The sequence below is a fragment of the Vigna umbellata genome, chromosome 9 (assembly GCF_029865625.1).
Source record: "Vigna umbellata cultivar VRB3 chromosome 9, Vumbellata_1.0, whole genome shotgun sequence".
Classification (NCBI taxonomy): domain Eukaryota; kingdom Viridiplantae; phylum Streptophyta; class Magnoliopsida; order Fabales; family Fabaceae; genus Vigna; species Vigna umbellata.
The window spans coordinates 13,843,854-13,866,774 of record NC_142173.1 but is presented as its reverse complement, the minus strand read 5'-3'; the positions used below and the strand labels follow the sequence as shown (position 1 = coordinate 13,866,774).

The window sequence follows — 22,921 nt, the reverse complement described above, 5'->3', positions numbered from 1 at the left end:
CAACAATCAGTTATCATTTGCTGAACTAAAGGGAAATCCGAAAAAACTCATTGTATTATGCAGGGCAGGGTATTAAGGTACCATTCGAAAACTTTTCAAAGAACAAAGTTCCGTGTTGCTTTTTGTCTGGTATCAGTATTCACTGCAACAATTTGATATCTGACATTTCTAATCAATGTAATCCTCACCAAAGCTAAACAGAAGGCAATGACAGAACAGAAATGTAAAAACATGCGAAATCCATATTCATAAATTTTACACAGAGGATTGGTGATGATGGAAACTTACAACAACAAAGCCCTACATTTAACTATTTTTAGAACCTAACACAAGGATTAAAAGGACACCTGTTGTCAGCTGGAGAACTTGGATTCTCTCACGCGCAACAACCAAGTCCCCTCAGCCATGGCAATTAAACCTAAGCATAACTCTAGATCGTGTCAGACAATTAATTACGACCCTAAATAACATAATCAGACCACTCAGAGATGTATGAAGTATGATCCATGGTAAAACTAGGCATCTTATCCAATTTAATAGGGTTGTCCTTCCCTCCAATCAACCTAGCAGGGTTTCCAACAGCAGTAGTCCTTGCTGGAACATCCTTCAACACCACAGAACCAGCACCAATCTTAGCCCCATCACCAATCTTAATATTTCCCAAAATACAAGTCCCTGCACCTATCAACACTCCATCGCCAATCTTAGGGTGTCTATCGCCACTTGACTTACCAGTTCCTCCCAAAGTCACATTATGCAAAATTGAGACGTTATTACCAATAGTTGCAGTCTCCCCCACCACAAGCCCAGTAGCATGATCCAACAAAATTCCACGTCCAATTTGTGCACCAGGGTGAATATCCACAGCAAAAACCTCAGACACCCTATTCTGAATCAACAGGGCCAGAACCTTCCTCCCTTGAAGCCACAATTTGTGACCAATCCTGTGAGCCTGGCATGCAAGAAACCCTTTGAAATTTAACAAACAATGCACATAACTAATGCATGCAGGGTCTCTCTCTTTAACAGCAACTAAATCATCTTTCACAGCACCTATGATGTCATCTCCACCATCATCAATCAGAACACCCAAGAAAAGATCAAAGAGGGTGCTGCTTGGAAGGCTCAAACTGCTCAAATTGGTAGAGAGTTGGTTGGCCAAGGCACTCTCTAATGATTTGTGAGACAAAATGGAACTGAAATAGTAACTAGACAAAATAGGTTCTTGATCCACATCGGACCTCGCCTCCTCCTGAATCTTCAACCAAAGATCAAGAACCTCGAACTCAAGAACACCAACACCACCCTCCACACGTGTGTCCAAGTCCTCCACACGTGAGAAGGTCATCTCCCGATTCTTGCAAATGGGTAAGCAGGGGACACGATCGGATAAAGTGGGTCGGCAGAATTTGACGTAATTGAAAGAATGGTCATCGGGATTGGGGGCGTTTGGCTTGCGAGAAAGAGGGGTTGGGGCGTCCACGCAAGTGGCCATGTGGAGAGAGAAGAGGTGAATTGCCTGCAAAGGTTGAAGCTTTAAGGGATGAAGGAAAATGGGTGAGAATTGGATTTGGGAGGGAGTGAGAGGGGAAGTCTTATATAATGGAGAAGTGTAAAAGCGCCCTAGAACCAGAACATTCATGGAAAATAGGAAAATTTACAGGAAAAGATAATAATTAAAAATAGTAGATAGGGAAAATAAAATTTTCTTCTTTGTTTGAGTGGTGGGTTTGTTGATGAAAATATGAAAGATTGATGAGTGAATGACTGTGATTCGTGTTGGGAAAGGCAGGGCTGGTCCTGGTCTTAAGGAGGCCACATCTCACAAAAATATAAAGTTATATACTTTTACACTCCATTCCATTTTTAAATTTGTATTTTATATTTGTTTTCGTGCTCCTACCAGCTATTGTTTTTTAATCTAGTTTTATTTTATTTTTTATATTTAATCTCTCTTTCTTTCCTATTCTACTGTAATTAACTTTTATAGAGAAAAACATGGATGAAATTATAAGATAATTTTAAATATATTTTAATATCTAATTTTCATATAAAGTTTAGATTCTTGACTCTTGACTCTTGACTCTGGTCTTAAGAAAACTCTAAAGTAAATAACAAAAAAAATTGATAATAATGTTAATATTTTAGTCAGAAAAATATTAATAATACTTTAAATGCTTCTAATTTATTTTTCTTCAAATATAACTTCTTTAGTCAAAATTGATAATAATATGATTACTACATACCATGAGATACTATGTTCATACCAAATTTAATAAAATAACATAATACCAAAATTTAAAAATTCATCAAAAGATTAAAAGAAACTACTATCATTTCCTTATTCATGGAGACAAACATGATGCAAATTGAGACTTTAGCAATTTAAAAAGAAAAAAATAAAATAAAAAAAAGTGTAAAGTGGATGCATGATCCTTGTTTCGATGCCATCTCGTGAAGGATTGCGTTTACGTGTTCGATGTGCAGCTTCGCACCGAATAGTATAACGATATCGAAATCATGAATTTTTTTCATAGGACACTCTACTGTATTCATATCTCTTTGGATATTGTGAATCCAATCAAGTTTTGTACACATTCTAGTAATAACATTTTATAGTCAAAATTAATATTTTTATTTCAAAATAGTTTTTCTTAATTTTTCTCGTATATTATCACTTTTTAGTTTTATTTTAAAAAATATTTCTAACTTTTTTAAACTATTTTTTATCTTAAATAATTAAAAGTATTTAATATAATATCATTTATATACAGAAAAGAGACAAAAAAAATTGTGGAGAAGCTTATTACATTTTTACCTAAATTTATATCTATGTAATCATTTTTAATGAATTAAGATGTTGATAAAGAATAAAGAAAATAAAAGTTCTAAACCATTTCAAAATTTATATAAACTGTGCAGTTTAATAAAATGTGAGCTATAGTAAAATTTATTATAATTCACTATATGAAGTGACGTTATATCCTAATGTGCTAACTGTTCAACTTTTAGTTTAGTTGATTATGAACTTAATTAATATATTTTATATTATATATATATATATATATATATATATATATATATTATAATATGTGGTTTTTAATTTTATTTGTTAACTGTAATCATATACTATAGAACAAGATAATTGAGCTTTTTAGTCATTGTTTTTATTTAATTATTGAATATCTATCCACTTTTTCAATTTGAAAAGGAATATGTTAAGTATAATATGTAAATGAAGATTTTAATTATAACTCTTAATTTATGTCTTAAATTTTGAAATGGATGAATAAAAAAAAAAAAGAACTAATATATCAAAAAGAGTTTAATTTCTATTCGTTTTTAATAATTTTTTTTAACATAAGTAATAAAATAACTATTTTAAAAATGATTAACTATATTTTAAGAGATCGAGATATTTACTTTATATTAATTTGAATTAGCATACAATATCATGTAAATACATTTTAAACTATTTCTAATTAAAATACTTTAATTTTAAAATATTGTGAGATAAAAGTTTTGCACACTTAACTAGAGCCAAATTATTCTAGCTGCCTATCTAAAATCGGTATATAATAAAAATTCTTCACCTATTCAAATAAAATTTCTTCAGAAATACTTATATAAATAAATAGAAAATAAACATTTTATTATTTTATAAAGTAAAATCAATTTCTATACAATTTAATTTTTTTAAAAACAAATAAAAAATTTCTACATACTTTAGATTTTATAATTGAATAGCAAATGTAAAAAAACTTTGATACTTTCAATATTTTTAACTAAATAAGTGACTAAAACATTTGAAAATAACATTGAAAATGACTTTTGGCATCACATAAAATAAAAAATATAATAATTAACAAATGGAATGAAAAGTGAGTTGTAAATAACAGCCGCCGTCGAAGTTCAAAGATCCTTTGACTTTCTTATGTAATCCATTACGTCACAAGTATTCTACTTTATCCACCTCTCTTTTCAAATCTTTTCTTTTTTTAAATTATTTTAACAAATTAGTAATCTCAATCATTCATCACTCAATTGAATAATATAACTTTAAGTTGAATTAAGTTAAATTTATGTATTTTTTATTAAATTCAATGTAACACTTTGTATTCTTGATCAGGTAGATTAAAACTTGCTCAATTGAATCATGACTTTTGAATTACTCTTGTAAATATTTATAATTTAAAAAAATAATTTTTTTTAAAATACCATTTTTGAAAGACAGATTGTACTATTTAGTATCTAAATGATTTAATATTTAAAAAATAAATATTTAGTTGATAAAAAAATAAAATAATAGTTATATTGTTATCATTTAATCATTTTGGTCTCATGAGATTCTCTCTTATTCAATAGCTATGAGTTGTAAAGGATGGAATCAAATTTTATTAATAAAAAAACTTAACACAATTAATTTTAATTAATTAAATTGCTAAATTGCACAACATAGTCAAGTGTATTTAAGTTATGTCTTATTCTATAGCTTTTGAAAACTTATAGTATTTTGCTTTCTTGAGTTTAATAAATTGATTTATATTATTCTGTCCTATATATTTAAATTGAAACTATTTTCTTCTATCTTTATAATACAGAACTTGTAATGCAATAGTAATTTGTGTGTATTTATACTTTGAGTGAAATTTGTAACAGAGAATTACTGAAAATATTCGAAAACAGTGAGCATCCCTGTGTTTTCTGTTAAAGCTTTGGAATTACCTATAATAAAGAAACAAAACATTTTTCTTAGATTCTCTGTCTTTTGTTTTATGCTTAAAGTGGACCACTGCAGAGGTATATGCTTCTGAAATATGCCAAGTTTGAAATATTTCAACTACAAAAGAAAACTAAAAAGAGCGCATAATTTTTAAAGGACAGGCACATATCAACTTTTCTAACAAGAATGAAACAAAACATTATCTCAAACAGTTATATTATGATAATAAAACCTGAACCACAATACACTCTACAGTGATTTCACATAAGATCATTGGTGAAACTTTAACAGAAGTGGAGGACCAAAATAATTTTTTAGAACAAAATTTTATAATCTCCAATTAGATTAAGTAGTATTTTTCAGCATAAAAAGAATCTGAATACAATGCTTTCAGCACATTGCAATTGAGCAGTGTAAGAATATCTTTGCAAGCAAAAGTATTTATAGATGTAATTTTTTCTTACTCGTAAGAAAACATCCAAATCAGATGCTTTTGTTTTAACCAAATTTATGTTTCATATTATGTTAAAGTACTTCTTTAATTGAGAAAGCTTGCACATTATATCCAAAAATGATTTTTTTTTTTTACTTTTTGGCTAAATATAGATTAAACCCTTTAGTTGTCCATATTTATTATTTATGTAGGTTTTTTTCAATTTGATTTCCGTTTTTCTAAAATCTTCAATTGAGTCCTAAATAATGTTAATTTGAATCAATTAGACCCCTGCCGTTAAATGGCTTAACGAAGTTAAATTTTTGCTGAGATTGGAAGTTGTTTTTTAAACGTGACATTCTGAGACCTTTATAAGTGGCATTTAAAAAAAATTTGAAAAATAGAGTTTCTAAAATCTGAACAAGAACAGGACATCTCTCATCTCATAGACCTCACCTGAAAGGAAGTCAACCCTGTAAACATTTCCCTGTCCTCCGACACCTATGAAATAAGTAATGGTTCGTTTGGTTCAGAATAATTTTTTTTTCCAGTAAAGCTATCTTCTATAATAAGATAGGTGAAAGAGAAGAAATACATAAACTATCACCACCATAAAAACTCATCCTTTACCAACCTCTCAAAGAATTTTCAGATATTGATCGGTCTAGAGGGGAATTCGAGAGTTGCTCTTTATTGTTCAACATAATAGCCCTGAATTCCTCATGGCAACAGATAAAAGCATTCAAGAGCTTTTGTATCCAATCAATTGAGAGCAATTCATCATCACCGGCCCTAAACAGGTCCTCAAAACAATCAGTAACCTGTTTTTGGAATGATCCAAGCTCTGAATCCCTGGTACTGGATATGTGATTCTCTTCCAAAGAATGAACATGTTCCTGCCTGAGACGATATATAGAGCAGACAAAGGAAGAAATTTGTGGAGAAGACCTGTGATCATTATCAATAGAGGACATTGCCAAATGTCACAACTCTTCACAAAAATTCCCCTCTAGAAAAACAATAGACAAACACCTCAGATCACATAGAACCAATCAAACTCCGAGTTCCTCTTATCTTAGCCAAACACAAATTTTGTGTCTTGTTTTTCCTAGGTTGGTGTAATTCAGGGAATGGCCATTGAAACAAAACAGGGGAAGGACTTCATTTTCAAGTCCAAGCTTCCTTATATATACATCCCCAAACACCTTCCCCTCCACGCCTACTGCTTCCAAAATTTGCCAGACCACGCCTCCACAGATTGGGCATGACAGGGCAAGGTCATCATGATCCTTCTCCCCAACTGTCCCAAGTTCGTCTTAGTGTTTCTCGGGGCATCTCATCGCGACGCCGTGGCCACTGCGACCAACCCCTTCTTCACCCCGGCGAATCTCCTTCAGGCCGCCATCAACGTCTCCTCCTCTACCATTTTCGAAGCCTAACCGTAGACTAGAGAGGCAAGGTCAAATCGCGAGCAAATTCTGTTCTCTCGCAAGAATCGCAAAACGCAACAAACCTCCAATAGCGACTTTTTCGCAAATCGCTGCCGTCAGCAGCCATAACAATTCGCCGCTGTTCGAATCATCTTCCTCAAGAACCACCTCCAAGAAACCTGCACATAGCAAAACTCAGAAATTCAACCACCAAACCATAATTTTAAAATGTTTAATGTTATGAAATTCCACGTATAAACCTCTGTGAAGGTGTCAGGTCATCAAAAACTTAACCCCGTTACCCGTTAACCTAATTTAACGACAGGGGCCCACTTGATTCAAATTACCACTATTTAGTATTCAAATTACCTACATAAATAGGCACAACTAAAGGGATTTAACCCTAAATATATAAATTGCAAAATTTGAATCTGATAGTTCTTTTGGGAAAAATCTCTAAATAAGACAGAAACAACATCAATAAAATAAAAACCTAACTTGTAAATAAAGAATTAACATTACCTCTAACTAAAAAATTTAAAACAATAAATTTACGAGAGTATTCAACTTTTTTACTTTAATAATTTCATATTATTGAAAATCTTATATCGACTAGAGATAAAACAAGCTGATAGTATGTATGTAAATGCAAACCTTATCTCATAAACCAGTTTTGTAAGGTTTGAATTAGACTTATAGATCACTTCTTAACATGGTATAAGAGTCATGATTTGATGTTTGTTAGATTTATTCTTCCACTTACTATTTGATCATTCGTTAATATATAGTCTCACGTTCAATATGTATATGTCTTGACATGAAGAGAGTGTGTTAAAATTCCACATTAATTAAAGATGTTAGAGGTATATATGTTTCTACGTGAAGATGTGTTAAAGATTTCACATCAAATAAAAGTAAAATAAAAATAAAACGAGTTTATAATACCTAGATATAAATTTCATCTTACAAATCAGTTTTGTAAAATAAAATAAAATTTAAAGTCTTCTTTTTAATAAACATGGATAAAAAATTGAAATTAAAGACAAATTTAAAGAAAATATTGTGATAAAATTGTTGTAAAACGGAGCATACATCATATGCAATAATAGGTTGGAGACATAAATCTCTTTTTTTTAAGGGACAAATTCAATTTAGCCATTTAAGTGGTAAGGTTAGGCACAAGGACAGAGGGCTTTTATGAGACAGGCCTAGCAATAGATAAGACAAATTGAGACTTCTTTATCACCATATCTCATATCTAGCCATGAAAGTCAGTCTGAATTATTGAAGATGCTAATCTAGCAAGTTGCACACTCAAGAGAACATAGCAATTTGGTAGCCACACAATCGAACTTTAAGGATTTGGTTCACTCCCTATTCTGGAATAAATCTCCGGCTACCCTTAAAATGTTTTACTAAATATGTCACATAGATGTGATCCCAGACAAGCATTCTCTTGTCAAAATTCTTATAACTGTGATTTGAATACCACTTCATCAACTTGATCTACTTAAATTCCCTATAAGAATACCTAATATGGTGTTTTTGCTTCTAATTCATGAAGCGGTTCCGTAGAACTAGAAATGACGTAGATAAGCATAGGGATACGTGTAATAATGTATTCACCAATCAAATGATTCATACTTCATCATTGTTCCTCAAAATGTTTTTGAGAGTGACTGTTTAATTTATTCAGAAACTAAATTGCAGTTTTACGAAGTATGGAATAGGGTAGTGAACTTATCTGCTCAATACCCATTAGAACGATTACTACATTCAGCTGATTCGAACAATGTTCAATCAGATTATGAGTTCTTATTCTTTTGTTACTAGAAATATTTATCTTAGAATAATTACTAGATGTCACACTAGATTGACCATTCATAGTAGGCAATGGTCCTTACCGGACCTTCTTCTAATAGTAAATGGCATAGAAAAAAAGTCTTTTTTTTTAAAAAAACAAATCCTTCTAATTATATTTTTTTAAGGGTGATAAAAAAAATATAAATTCTTAAATTCAGAATAAAATTGTTTAAATTTATATTATTTTAAGTTTATTTAAATAATTTTACCACAAATCCAAATTTATATTTTTGAATATTGAGTAAACTTCAATTAAGTAGATTTGAATTCAATATAGAATACATAATATTTTAGATTTTAAAAATTTAAAATTAAAATATGTCTAGATCATTTCAATTTTGGTTGGATAAGTTTAAATAAGGTGCATGGAGTCAGATTTAAGTATGGTTAAGTAAAGTTAGATTCAAGTTTTCTAATATTAAGTTGTACAAAAAAACAAGTCCAATTGAACAACACTAAAGTCAGGCTAGAGAAAGTTAGACATAAGTCAGGTTAGGTAAAAAAAAGTTATTTCAATATAAGCTTAGTCTTAAGTTGGATCATACCAAGTCAAGCTAGATTAGACCATACTTAAGTCACTTTTAATCAACTCTGATTCAAGTTGAATCAAAATTTTGTGAATGACAAAGATCAATATAAATCAAGTCAAGTCAATGTCAAACTAGATCAAATCCATGACTAATTCAAGCTAAATTAGTTATTTTTTATTTTTTTTCCTCTTGCAAGTATTGTAATGTATCAATCTATATTAAGATAGTAATTTAGATTCAACGACATTTAGCAACATGGTCATATCATAAATTTCTCCTATTGTAAGAAAAGTAGTAAGACAACATATAATAAAGATATAAAAGAAAATACTAAATTTTTGTGAATGTTGGTAAAAATAATAAAAACAAAATTATGAATGGGATGTTTGACTTGATCAGTCATGAAGTTCTTTTGAAAAATGATATTATATTGCATATGATTAAGTTATTCTCATACTCAACTAGAATTGTTTTAACAGAATATATGTCAGTCTACTAAGTTGACATGTATTTAATTTCTATCTGTTCGATTAAAATGATATTGTACTAATTGTATTATCCACAATCAACTATAATAATTCGATATTAACATGTAATTAAGCCACATGACCTAGACTAATGCACATAAGAGCCAATGAACAATACTATAAATAATACATTTTATGAGAAATATTAATGATGTTTATTAATGATCATATTTGTTGTTAACTAATGCACTTGGCTGACTTAGCATTGGAGTATCCCGAAAAAGGACGAATACTTTTAAAATCGAAAGCTTGAAGTGTTCAAAGTGTTTTTGAAATCAATATCCCTGTTCCATTCAACAAAAAGAACAAAACTAAGAGATGTATGATTGTTATGGTTGACATTGGTTTCACACCTCCACAAGAAAGAATATTTGAGAATGTATAAAAAAAAGGTAAGAAACTAAAAGATAAAGCAAATTAAATAAATAAAATAATAAATATCAACAAAAGCACTTTTCATATTGTATTGTAAACAAATATCCAAAAGCACTTTCGTTAGCAACTAGATTTTCAAGTGGACGAGGGCCAATTCCACATAAATTAACTAAGGATTCATATTCAACATATAAAGATGGTTGAGCCATATATGCCAACTTCCTCATTTGAAGACTTCCATAACAACAATCTCCGAGTTCACTCCACAATGAACAAAAGAATCCCTCCACGATGAACAAAAAAAACAGATGCTACTGAGTTGAAATATGTTCAGAATTGACATATTTTCAGTGCATATTCTCGATCAGCATAAAATTTTAAAACACTTCTGACACTGCAATGGATATAAACTAAAAAAAATGTCAGATAGAGCTGCACCTTCATATCTGACATTATTTTCAGTGTATAATTCTTATTTCTTCAATTTAATGTGATAGAATAATCTTCACTAGTTTTAAACATGTTTGGCAATATGTAAAAGAGGAGAGGAACAAAGGGAAGTCAAATAAACCCAACAAATAGAAGCTCCCACTTAACTTTACTTTGTTTCCATTTTCAAACATTTGAAAAGTAAGCACTAACACCCTTTTGTTATTTTTTACCATTTATTGTGAACTACTATTAGTAAACATGAAATAAAATGAAAACAGAAAAACATTTGCTTAATTATTTGTGAAAATAGTTAACAAGAAAAGGGTCTCTCGAATCAAACACACCCTCAACAATTCCTTCCCTTAATTAAAACTACAAGGACGGCATCTTATTCAATTTTGAAATCAATCAAAAGAAATTCTTAAGCATAACATAACGGGAAAAATAAAACATTGTGACATAAGAATTACATAACATTGAATATGATATACACATATCTGTGCAATAACAGGAACTCAGGGATAGACTAAATGAAAACCTTGTTGAAGACAGAAGGTGAAATATTTTGCATCGTCCACACAAGTAAAGTTCAGGCAGCGAAATACATGGTATCGACTAATGTATTTGGCTATTGATAACAAGTTGACCTTCCCTCAAATTCAAGATAGTTAACAACCTAAGAAGAAAATCTCTCTAGAGCTTGACCTCAACATCAACACCAGCAGGAAGATCTAGTTGCATAAGTGAATCTATTGTTTGAGCAGTAGGATACAGTATATCAATGAGACGCTGGTGAGTTCTGATCTCGAAATGAAACCGAGCATCCTTGTGTACGTGAGGGGATTTAAGAACACAGTAGACTCGCCTCTTGGTTGGCAATGGCACAGGTCCCATCGTTTTTGCATTGGTAGTCCTTGCTGCATCTAATATCTGCTTGCAGGAATCCTCAATCAAGGGCACCCAGTAAGATCTAAGCTTGATTCTAATCTTCTGCTTTGGTGCCATCTAAGAATAGTAACAAAACAATATTATAAGAGGATTTAATTTTATGAGTACATAAAAAAAGAAAGGCATCTGATGAAATGTTTATTCTAATTTCTGGTTAGAGTAAAGAAAAACAAATCAATGGTTTAATACTCAAAATCTCATACCATTGAGTTGCTTTTGCACCTTTCAACTGAACTTACAGATAATTTCACAAAGGAACTAATGAAAAATAAGCTAACAGCATGCTTAGTTCAACATTAATTGAAAGCCCAAAATAATAGAATTGCCATATAAAAACCCTCTCATCCATGAAGAACAAGAAAATATCATAGCAAATATTAATAATCTAACTGTTATTAGCAGCCTATGCTACATTACTTATCTCGAAAAGTAAAAAAGTTTAGGTTTTTACTACATGAAATGTGTAGTACAGAATTAAACTATTTATAAACTTTGGAAGATTTCTGAACACATCCTCAAGAACAGTGATTCGAGAATATTAGTTTCCAATGCTGCGACCATCTATTTCCATAATACTCAACTATAAATATTATCAAAGTGATCACAGTAAAGAATCACAAAGTACACAGTAAAGAATCACAAAGTATGTTTCATGATGTTAAAATGCAGTAGAACAACATGCTGAGTGAGAGCTTAATTTTTTTTTTATTATAAAAATTCATGATTACAATATCATGAAATAAGAAATCATAATACCTCATTTTGACAACTAAAACAGTTCAAAACAGATAGTTGATAAGAGTGATTTTGATGGTAACTGAATCTACTGTGGACACAAATAGAGAATTTACTCAGGGAACAGCGCTCATATTAGAACAACAGGTACAAAGTATAGGAATTAAGAATGAAACAACCAATCAGAGAGGCAATTTTTGAACATTGGCAACAGCCATCCCAAGATTACCCCAAATGATTGCCAACCTCACTCATTTACTTCTTTCTGTATATATATTCCACAGGGCCTCTAACACAATTCTTTCTACATTAGCTGCTACCAATACAAATTTTTAATAGCCATTGTAAAACCCTCTTTTTCCATATCCATATAGGAGTGCCTAACAGGTTCTAATATTGCCTTTACCTTTCTCTACATTCAACAACCAACTGTCCAACCAAACAAAGTAAAACAAATTTGAAGAGAAAATCCAGTATTTGACAAACAAGATATCAGAGACCACGTTTAGCCACATTCTTCAAGAAAGAAACATTTGCACCAGTTGGACAACTTCCTAGGACTGTAGTCTAAGGACACTACTGTAAGATTAAATCTTAAAACCAGCAGACATTAAAGGAAGTTGTCTAACATATATACTAGTTACAACCCACTGAGATAGGCAAAATGGAACTTCCCAATAGTTACCAGGCCCTCTATGAATTTGATTGCTATTTTTTCGAGCTAAAGTTGTTGGGGCCTCTATATCATGCAGAGCAAGGCCCATTTTGATAAATTAGGGGTGAGGGATACAGCACTAATAGGCCATCAAGCATCATGGAATACGAAATGGATTCATATATTCATCGTCATAGCTGTCAAACCATGAACTATACAGAGATACTTGGTTTTTGAAACGTAAATAGTAACTTTTTTCTCAATTTAGAATGTACACGTGATTCATCGACACTTAAAACGTTAAAAAACTGCATACATCACAATGGACAAGTAAATTGTAATGGTACTAGAGCACACAAGCCAAAAATTCATAATCGAAACTCCACAGTGTTGATTCTTTGAGTTCCTGCAAACTGATAGTTCATCCTACATGAACTACTCCACATTGTTTGTGGATATTGAATATGTTGGAAATCTCATATTGACTAATATTATGACTAAATCATTATATATAAGAGAGTGCAAATCTCATCTAATAAACTGATTTTGTGAAGTTAAGTTAAACTCAAAATCCACTTTCTATAAAATGATAATTATAATTTGTGTAATTTATTTAAAGAACATAATATGCTCTCAGGAAACACCATTTTGTCCTTTCTTTTAGCCTTAGGGCAAAGTAAGTGATTGCACGAAGACTATGTTTTGAAAGAAAAAAGAAGAGGCAATGATATAGCTAAATAAATTGAATGGAGTATGAGAATGGCTGTATGAAGTCTCTCTTTCTAGGTGATGAAAACAGAACTTGAAAGCCAAATAGGAGTTTAGAGCAAGTGAATGACCTTATGAAGCCACTATATCAGAAGAAGAATGTAATAATAAAAAAGAGTGCATTAAGAAAAACTCCTTTGTTTCACTTTTATGTAATAATTTATATCTTTATAGGTTTCAGTTTCTCTGATGAGAATTGGTAAAAAATAAAAAGCAACAAAGTTAAAAATATCAAAAGATGCTAAGACATGATTCATCCTGGGATACAGAACCCCACCAATTTATGTATTATCACACGATTCAAAGCAATAAGTGATTCATCACATGATATAAATTGCTACGTTGCTGAATTGAATCAAATTATGCAATTCAAATTACGGAAAGTGCAATCATGTGATTTTAATAACCTTTCAAATATATTCATGAAACATATTTCAGCCAAAATTATAACTTAAAAATTGTCTAGTACAAGCATAACTGGTCAACAATAATATTGAGAGTCATGTCACATCGTCAGGGAACTATGCCATATGACTATGAGGAGTCAAATATTCACTCCTGACTTATTGGCTACCATCAAATACAACTCATTTAACCTCTTACCTGATTTACCAAACACTATTCACAAATTAAAATGTCCAATCATTTCTTATTATGATTCTTCAACGATTTTTACTGGATATAGTTCACTTGAAATTTGAGCCTTACATGTACAAGATAAAGAAAACCCCCGAAATGAAACAAATATTAAATAGCAACTGGAATTGAGGAATTGAACAACATACTGCATCTGCATCAGCGCCAATGCTAATTGCCGAAGTGCTCGGAGTCCCCAAGTCACCAACCTAAAACACCAAAATATTGCATTAACAAGGATACCAACTGCACCATGCCACCTAACATCTAACCGCCCACCCCCCACTTCACTAATGAGCTCAAAACATTAATGATATGTTGTTTGAATGGGAGAAAAGACATTACAGCAGAAATGAAACAGATAACAATGTAGTTTCCTTTGTTCAGTTAAAGGGAAAGTGGAAATCAAGGGGAGAACAATAATCAACTTGAACAAAAAAATATTCAAATTTTTCCCCACCCATTTTCTCTTAAATTTAAACAAACTTTCCTCCCTCGTTTTCCTTCCGCACTACTCAACATGTGTAAGGAAAACTACTACACAAGCTAAACCATAATAACATTAAACCCAGTGCCATTGTACTTCCTAAATCTCCAAGCAAACAAGTTATGACATTGCATAAGACAAAAACAATAACGTTGTCGTAAAGTTCATTATTCATTTCATCTTATCTCCCCAAATCTTAAATTATCAATAAACACAATGAACATTGCTTTACAGATAAATAACAAAAGCTGAATTAGTGCATTCTAGAAACACAATTAATCAAGCAATTGAAAAACTCCTAGTAATAAATCACCCAATAAAGAAATACCAAACCACACACCCACAAACCTGATAAGTGGTGGGTTCAGAGTCATCATCAAGGGTTTCTGGAGGTGGGTCCAAGGGATCAGGGGAAGAATCCAACACTTCCGGAGCAACATGAACCACAGTTGATGACTGCAGAGGCTTGGGGCATGTGATCCTCAAGGAGTTACCCGAGAAAAGGCACAAAGATGGAGACTTTAGCTTGGAAGATAGAGAGGGAGAAGAATTGGAGAGAGAAAGAGGAGTAACAGAGAGAGAAGAAACCGCCATTGAAGCTCTTCAACAATTCTATCTCACTCTGAATGAACGAACTCGTGTCAAGCTCTGTTGAAGGTTGTATTCGGACACATCCCACAGAATTATCCACAATTTATTTTCTTTTCTGATTGTTTTTATTCTGGATCACAGCCCGAAAGCCCATTAAATAATGGGCTTTGAATACAACCTTTTACGAATATGGCCCATTTATATTTTTCATTTCCAAGTTTTAAATGTGAAAGAAATATTTAATTGAAGAAGGAAAAACACTATTAATCATTTGGAACATATATGAATGCATGATTTTCGTCAAACCAGTTCTATTTATTTATTTAACTTCTATTTTGGAATGCTTATTTTAAAATGTGAGTTTGACTAAAGAATTTTATGGATGCTAAATGTTGAGTAGAAGTTAAAAAAACAAACTAGTGTACAAAATCTACTTACTAGCATTAAACAAAGGCTTAAATAAGATTTAAATTTCTTATAAATTAAGATAATTTTAGTTTAAGCTTTTATTAAAAATTTATATTAAATACTCAGAATTTTATATTTTTTAATCAAGTATTTGTTGTTTGATTTTCTCAATTGCATTATCACATTGTTTATGTACCTTGATATGAAAAATAATAATAAAAGAATGATATAATTAAATTTTGAGTTTTTATAAAGTCAAAGAATTTTAATTGAGTTTTTATTAAAAGATGTTGTTTTAAACACTACTAACATAAATATTGGGGTGTTACTCCCTCCACCTCCATGTCTTTCTCCCTCCACCTCCCCAATTTTCTTTAATTCCAATTATATCCTTGTATTAAAATTTTTTACTTTTACTGTTTTAATATTTAAATTCATTTAAAACTTAACTTTTCTACTTTACTCCTTTCACCCTGCTTTCCATCTTCCATTTTCGTTGAAGAATCTCTCTTCCGTCTTCCATTAGACTGCAACCGTTCTCTGTTCTCTCCATTTCTGTTCTCTCCATTTCACTTCTCTTCTTCCATTTTTTTCTGCTTCATTTTGGAGGACCGTTTGGTGTGGAGCAGCCGTGTGGAGGAGGCCGTTCATCTGGCGTGGAGGAGCGCGGATCTACGCCGTCCAGGTTTGTTCTCCGTTCTCCATTCTCCGTTTATCTGCCGCGAGTTTGAACAGTGTCGACGAAAAGCCAAAACGGATGTGGGACATCCGTTTGCCTTCGACGGATGTCCGACTTCCGTCGACAGATGTGGGATATCCGTTGAAGGGCAATCGGACATCCCACATCCGTTTTGGCTCTCGGGATGCTGTTTTTTTTTAAAATATTTTAATTATTTGTAAAATTATTATAATTAGAATATATATTTGATATATTTTTTGTTAATTTTTTTAAATATAGTTATTTGATATATATAGTTATTTTAGATTTTCTTTAACCTTTTATATTATTATTTGAATAATTTATAAATTTTTCTATTTATAGTTCTAAATGAATTGATTAAGTTTTTGAATTAGATACGTAAACTTTTATATATTTAAATTATTTTTATTTCTTGAAATAAATATTATTAATTTAATTGTATTTAATATTAGTAAAATTTGTATTTGTATTTAATTTATTTATAGTAAATTTGTATTGTAATAATATTTAATTTAATAATAATTAAATGAAAATTATTTAAATATATTTTTTTAATTAATTAGCTAATTGTTTCTTTTATTTAATTTTTGTTGTAGTTAATAAATTAATTATTATTAGTTTAATTTATTCTGAATTGTAATTTTATAATTTATTAATGATATTTAAAATAATAATTTTTTTAATTTTTGAAATTAAACAAACAAATTATTGTTAGAAATGGCAAGAACATGTGGTGCATCTTTTAGTTCTCAAGGTGAGAGTTCTCGAGGAGAGAGTTCGTCGCAGGGCGAAGCTCGGAGAAGACCTACCGTTTCTGCTCGTAGAAGTCGTGCAGGTCCTATCCAGGATGACCCCATAGATGAGGAGCGGGCCGTTGAGGAACAAACATATGAGGCGTATGAGACTCGTGGTGAGGAGAATGCATTTGAGGCCCCTAACAACGATGACGATGAGGAGGAGCATGCAGATGTTCATGACATACAAGAGGATGTTGGTGGATTTCCTGGAGGTCCACGTGATGGTTCATTGCTGACACACTATGTTGAGCATGTAGCTTATGCTATTTCACAAGGTCGGGTGAGTGCAAAAATAAAATTTATTTTATTATTTTTTTAATAGAAATTTATTAAATATTGATGTGTAGGATCGAGGGGACACACTGAAGTTGATCTCGCACGGAAAAAAAGTAAAATAAGTTAGGACCATGCCACGAGGGAATTCAACACATTGTGTTGAATTCCAGTTTGATGCCTTTACAGGGATTTGTTATGATTACGTCGATAAGGGGTTACTCCTCGGATTCATAGAGAGGTGGCATTTGAGACCAGTAGTTTCCATCTCCCTATAGGGGAGATGTCGATTACTCTTGATGACGTCTCGACATTACTTCACCTGCCCGTGATGGACAAATGTGTGATTTGGAGGAGTTGGAGTTTGAGGAGGCTCGTACAGCCCTTGTGCAACTGCTCGACGTTGATGGTGGCCACAGAGGTGCTGAGATGGAGGACGCACGTGGTCCGAAAGTCAGACTCAGCTGGCTTAGAGAGATATATGTTCAGAGGTGTGAGCACAGCATGGGACTATGCTGCTAGAGCATATTTGTTGCATCTAGTAGGATGCACGATTTTTGCAAATAAGAGTGCCAGTTCTATACGCGTGTCTTACTTATTGTTATTTAGAGACGTACACGCGTGTGGCAGATATGCCTGGGGTGTTGCTACACTCGCCTATTTGTACAACCAGCTCGGGGATGCGAGTCTCGCCTCCACGAAGCAGATGGCTAGATATTTGACTCTATTTCAGGTACAGTTATAACTTTGACATTTATTTCATGTATTTATTTCCATGTTCGAAGATGGATGAAATTTAATTGAATAATTTTTTTTTTAGAGTTGGATATACGAACATTTCCCTGAAATGGGGAGGAGGCGGTTGGTGACTTCTTACGATGATACCACACCACGTGCCATGAGGTGGCAGAGCCCTAGGCAGAGTTCCACTCTCGCAGAGATTCGGTCACAATTGGATGCGCTGACACACAGTGGAGTTGTATGGCATCCGTATGAGGGGCATCGGGGCATTCGGTCATTCTTCGGCATCTGTATGTATTCTGGTATGTTATTTTTCATTGCTTATATTATTAAATTTTGATCACCTTGTTTATTTAGTTGTTTGATATAATTATAATGCAGGCTAGATTGAGGCGAATGGCGAGAATGTTACAGTCCTTGATATCGTGTCGTCATGTTACCGAGGGTACTATTGCACATCAGGTGTCAGTGGACCTGCTTCAGATTGCTAATGAGGGCATCGACGAATATTCCCCAACTAGGAGAGGGCAGAGGCATGTGCGTGGTAGACGGTCGACGTCTAATTGATAGGACTTTATATTTCCTTTTTCTCATTATGTATTATTTGACATCATATTTTCTTTTTATCTGTAATAGACATTTATAATTTCTTATAATTTCAATGTTTTCATTTTGAGTTACATGTTCTTTTATATTGGTTATATAGATGATCAAATATTTATATGTTTAAGTGGAAAAAAATAATAACTTAATTAACAACAACTAATATAAATAGATGACAATAAGTACTTAAATAACAAAATATAATAGTGTATTTTTTACATATCTTCATACATAATATAAATATCATGAATCACCTAAGTCAACATAAGATGTTGTTATGTCCATCAACTGTTCAAATGCGTGCATCCTACTAGTATAAATAGATGACCACGCTCGTGCCTCAGGATAACAGTGGGTTGAGGACATGATATTCACCATGGGCAACGGACAACCTTCTTGTAGCTTAACCTGCAGTATAAAAATTACAATAATTAATTGAGTGATAAGTAATTTTAAAATGAAATCATAACAAAATGCACTTACCTGCACAAAATGACATCCATGAACATGTCCTATACAAATTAAGCGATGTTGAGCGATATCAGAAGGTGGTGTGGAACGTAGTGAGAAGATAGTATAATTTTGAGAGTATGACAAACACACTAAGATAACGTTATATCGGTTAGCAATTGCATAACCAATGTCTGGTAATGTCATCCACTTGCTCATGTTAGCCTGTTATGAATAAAAGTTGTTAGAAAAAAAAATGTAATAAAGAAACTACATAAAACGGGAAACACTTACCGCTGACATTGATTGCACCAACAAAGAGTTCCTCAGTTCTTCTAGTCTATCATAGCCTCCTACTAGGCTTGCATATTCATCACGCCATGCACTGAGTTCTTTGTACAACTCATTCCTGACAACGGGCCATGAATCTTCTCCGAGTCCCAACAACGCAGCAATGCATCTATACCCACAATGACCATCAGCCACAACATCAACAACGTCCACAATGAAGGGGTGAGTAGTAGAATGAAACTGGTCTATCCTTTTCTTCATTGCTTTTGGCTTTGATTGTAATTTACTTCTCACAGATGAAGATTCTATGGTTGAATGAAAGGCGTCCACATACTCAAAATATGATGGATCCCGCGTAGTAGACCTTTCACTTCGTTTAACTTTACTTTTTTGTGCACCCTTTGTCTTGACTTTATGTAATGGAGGGACCATTGATGTCAATGTAGGACAAACAATCTCAAGTAACTTCTGCTTGATGGTGACTTTACCGCCAATGTCAACCTCATTGAATCGTTCTTCTACTTGTTTCAACTCATCTTTAATGGATAACTGAGGCTTAGTTTCATTTAATTCAACATTTGAGAAATGCAATCTTCGCCACATGATATGAAATTCACCTATAGGGATCATCCTAGGATCATATCGTGCTAATTCACATGCACATGGGACACCAAATGTACGTCTCAATACGCATCCACACTTTGAGGAGTCCAATCCTATCTGCTGCACTATTTTCAATTCCTTAGCAATGAGATCCAATGCATATCGAGACACACGCCCAATAAGTTCTCTATATCCTATAGCCTTTAAAATGGTCACTCCTGAGCAACAAACTACTTTCAAATGACGCCTTAATCTTGTTGTGTTGTAGTATAATGACGTTATGAATATTATCCCAACAAGAACATAAATCACCCATACTATTGCCCAGAACTTTCTTCAGGCTCCAATGAGCAGATTCAGCCCTGAAACAAAAAAAAACCTTCAACAAGTACAAATAAATATTTATCTACAAAACAAATAAATAAAATAACATTACAACATACCTATTTGTGGTTGTGTTCCCTAAATGCATTACTTTGTTCGTCCAGAACTTTACAAAGTATGTGCTGTACGGAATAATCCAAGTCTGATTCACATATTCAAAGAACAAAGGCCATGAACTGCTTGCGTATTGAAAACCATTCACATACTCAGCAAACAAGCTTTCATCATCACAATCCATCACATTTTCCCATGCATCCATCAACACTTCCCAAACCTCAGTAGAATGAACTAACATTTTGCATTTAGCTTTAACATTTTTAAGGATGTGGAACCGACATAACATCTGATATGACTCAGGGAATACATTTGCTATGGCATTCATCAAAGCCAAGTCTCGGTCAGTGACAATGACTTTAGGACCACCCTCAGATGTTAAAAATAAACCTTTCAGCTTTTCCAAAGCCCATGTGAAATTACTCTGCCTTTCAGTAGACAAGAAAGCAAATGCTGCTGAGAAGGTTAACCCTGTAGACGTCATACCCACAATCTCAAGCAACGAAAGTCTATATCTATTTGTTTTATATGTGGAATCCATCATAAATACAACATTAAATGAGTTTAACAATTTGACCGCATCAGGATGTGTCCAAAACAAGTCAGTAACAACCTTGAATCATCAGCACACCTACTCCAGTGAATGTACTTATCCCGATCCAACAACATCATAAGTTGTTGTAGTTCAGTTCTGGACCCTCTTAATGATCGTTTATACGCATGCCTTGCGTTGTAGATTTATTTAATCGTTGTGACATTTCGATCATTATTTTGTTTGAGTGTTAATAAAATATTTGCAGGTCTAACTTTACTCTTTGTCATATCAACCAGTAATGACTTCTCACTCGTATTTAACCTGCCAGCATAAGGGTGACCAACTAAAGTTTCAGCCAACTCATGGTTGTGATGTCCACACATCACCTTCAACACCCATCCGGCCCCATCTGAACATGGTTTACCCTTTAATCTAAACGGACATTCACATTTACGAGTGCCGTATACACTAGCCACTGCATCAACTTTGTATTTCCTATATTTTTCCCCTCTTTCACATCCAAGTATGACGAACGTTTTTCTTCCCCGTACACCAGTAGCTATGTCAGATCTTACTATTACCACGACAAATCCTAAATCATAAGCCATCCCTCTTACCCATTGAATTAAGTGCTCCCGTGAACGAAATATTTCATTTGTTGTAAATTTATTTGTTAAATCCCTCTCTACAACTTTGCTAATTGATGAAGACAAATCAGATTTCAAACTACAACCAATTTGAGAATCCATATGAAGATATTCATCCATTTTAAATAATAATCACCTACAAAATTATAATGAGCCTTATTAACATAATTAATAATTAATCAAACAAATATAAAAATATTAACATAATTAAATTATATATTTGATATAAATAAAGTAATAAGTAATTTTTTATATAATTATAAAATTGTTAAAGAATTAAAGATACAAAAATCATGTATAAAAAATATATATTTTACAAAATTATTACGTTTAAAAACTAATTATATATAACATCCAAAATTAAAAATTTAAATATAAACTAATATAAATATATAATAATCACCTACAAAATTATAATGAGCCTTATTAACATAATTAATAATTAATCAAACAAATATAAAAATATTAACATATTAAATTATATATTTGATATAAATAAAGTAATAAGTAATTTTTTTATATAATTATAAAATTGTTAAAGAATTAAAGATACAAAAATCATGTATAAAAAATATATATTTTACAAAATTATTACGTTTAAAAACTACTTATATATAATATCCAAGATTAAAAATTTAAATATAAACTAATATAAATATACATTATTAAAATATATTAAAAATATATTCAAAAATAATAAATCAAAATATTAAAATATCTAATAAAATAATCAAACAAACCTAAAATGAAAACGAAGCCTTAACGGATGACATCCTTCAACGGATGTCAACATCCGTTTAAGGCAGAACGGATGTCGACATCCGTTTTGCCTTAAACGGATGTTGACATCCGTTGAAGGATGTCATCCGTTAAGGCTTCGTTTTCATTTTAGGTTTTCAGGTGTTATGCGAAGCATTATTGGACTACGCACCTGGAGAGGAAGCACCACAAGCGCGCTTTACCACAAACGTTCTGCACCACAAATGCACTGCACCAATTCACGCACTGCACCACGAGAGCAACACTATACCATCACAAGAGGAAGATTGTTTGATAATTCTTTCCACCAGCACCGACCTTTGCAACTTGTAGTATCTCACCAGAGAAACAAATAAGTATAATGTTAAAATGAAAGGAAAATATTTTACTCATGAAGGAACTATATAGGTTATCAATGAAATAGGTTATGTTGGGATAAAATTAAAAAATAATAACCGTAAAAATAAAATTTTACTGAGGGGCAAAATAGTAAAGGGGAGGTGGAGGGAGAAAGGTGTGGTGGTGGAGGGAGCAACATCCTTG

At 32.2% G+C, this 22,921-nt stretch overlaps 5 protein-coding genes across 5 annotated transcripts; 1 reads left to right on the top strand and 4 right to left on the bottom strand.

Annotated features, from left to right (window-relative positions):
• Positions 1–222: 222 nt before the first annotated feature.
• LOC124835207 (serine acetyltransferase 1, chloroplastic-like) lies at positions 223–1,770 on the bottom strand. Its single transcript, XM_047310108.2, has one exon. It carries the CDS (start codon positions 1,640–1,642, stop codon positions 461–463), a length of 1,182 nt encoding a protein of 393 aa, XP_047166064.1. The 5' UTR covers positions 1,643–1,770; the 3' UTR covers positions 223–460.
• An 8,995-nt stretch (positions 1,771–10,765) lies between these two features.
• Positions 10,766–15,220, bottom strand: LOC148192656 (uncharacterized). The gene is made up of 3 exons (XM_088099786.1): positions 14,891–15,220; positions 14,205–14,264; positions 10,766–11,318 (listed from the first exon to the last, which is right to left on the bottom strand). The coding sequence occupies exons 1-3, from the start codon at positions 15,134–15,136 to the stop codon at positions 11,007–11,009; spliced, it is 618 nt and encodes a 205-aa protein (XP_087955912.1). The 5' UTR covers positions 15,137–15,220; the 3' UTR covers positions 10,766–11,006.
• A 1,738-nt stretch (positions 15,221–16,958) lies between these two features.
• Positions 16,959–17,548, top strand: LOC148192655 (uncharacterized). The gene is made up of 2 exons (XM_088098527.1): positions 16,959–17,318; positions 17,501–17,548. The coding sequence occupies exons 1-2, from the start codon at positions 16,959–16,961 to the stop codon at positions 17,546–17,548; spliced, it is 408 nt and encodes a 135-aa protein (XP_087954653.1).
• Positions 17,549–18,898: 1,350 nt separating this feature from the next.
• Positions 18,899–19,657, bottom strand: LOC148192654 (uncharacterized). The gene is made up of 3 exons (XM_088098483.1): positions 19,400–19,657; positions 19,139–19,330; positions 18,899–19,063 (listed from the first exon to the last, which is right to left on the bottom strand). Exons 1-3 carry the CDS (start codon positions 19,655–19,657, stop codon positions 18,899–18,901), a joined length of 615 nt encoding a protein of 204 aa, XP_087954609.1.
• Positions 19,658–20,186: 529 nt separating this feature from the next.
• On the bottom strand, positions 20,187–21,580 carry LOC148192653 (uncharacterized). Its single transcript, XM_088099252.1, has 3 exons — positions 21,250–21,580; positions 20,443–20,908; positions 20,187–20,361 (listed from the first exon to the last, which is right to left on the bottom strand). The coding sequence occupies exons 1-3, from the start codon at positions 21,578–21,580 to the stop codon at positions 20,187–20,189; spliced, it is 972 nt and encodes a 323-aa protein (XP_087955378.1).
• Positions 21,581–22,921: the final 1,341 nt, after the last annotated feature.

Coding starts and splice junctions, on each gene's coding strand:
- LOC148192655 (XM_088098527.1), top strand. CDS start 16,959: ATGGCAAGAACATGTGGTGCATCTTTTAGTTCTCAAGGTGAGAGTTCT. Junction 17,319..17,500: donor ATGCTATTTCACAAGGTCGG/GTGAGTGCAAAA, acceptor ATGCCTTTACAG/GGATTTGTTATGATTACGTC.
- LOC124835207 (XM_047310108.2), bottom strand. CDS start 1,642: ATGAATGTTCTGGTTCTAGGGCGCTTTTACACTTCTCCATTATATAAG.
- LOC148192656 (XM_088099786.1), bottom strand. CDS start 15,136: ATGGCGGTTTCTTCTCTCTCTGTTACTCCTCTTTCTCTCTCCAATTCT. Junction 14,265..14,890: donor CTGAACCCACCACTTATCAG/GTTTGTGGGTGT, acceptor TTGGTGTTTTAG/GTTGGTGACTTGGGGACTCC. Junction 11,319..14,204: donor TTGGCGCTGATGCAGATGCA/GTATGTTGTTCA, acceptor TACTATTCTTAG/ATGGCACCAAAGCAGAAGAT.
- LOC148192654 (XM_088098483.1), bottom strand. CDS start 19,657: ATGAAGAAAAGGATAGACCAGTTTCATTCTACTACTCACCCCTTCATT. Junction 19,331..19,399: donor TGGTGCAATCAATGTCAGCG/GTAAGTGTTTCC, acceptor TATTCATAACAG/GCTAACATGAGCAAGTGGAT. Junction 19,064..19,138: donor ATGGATGTCATTTTGTGCAG/GTAAGTGCATTT, acceptor TTTATACTGCAG/GTTAAGCTACAAGAAGGTTG.
- LOC148192653 (XM_088099252.1), bottom strand. CDS start 21,580: ATGGCTTATGATTTAGGATTTGTCGTGGTAATAGTAAGATCTGACATA. Junction 20,909..21,249: donor ACTGGTTGATATGACAAAGA/GTAAAGTTAGAC, acceptor TGACGTCTACAG/GGTTAACCTTCTCAGCAGCA. Junction 20,362..20,442: donor GGGAACACAACCACAAATAG/GTATGTTGTAAT, acceptor TTTTTGTTTCAG/GGCTGAATCTGCTCATTGGA.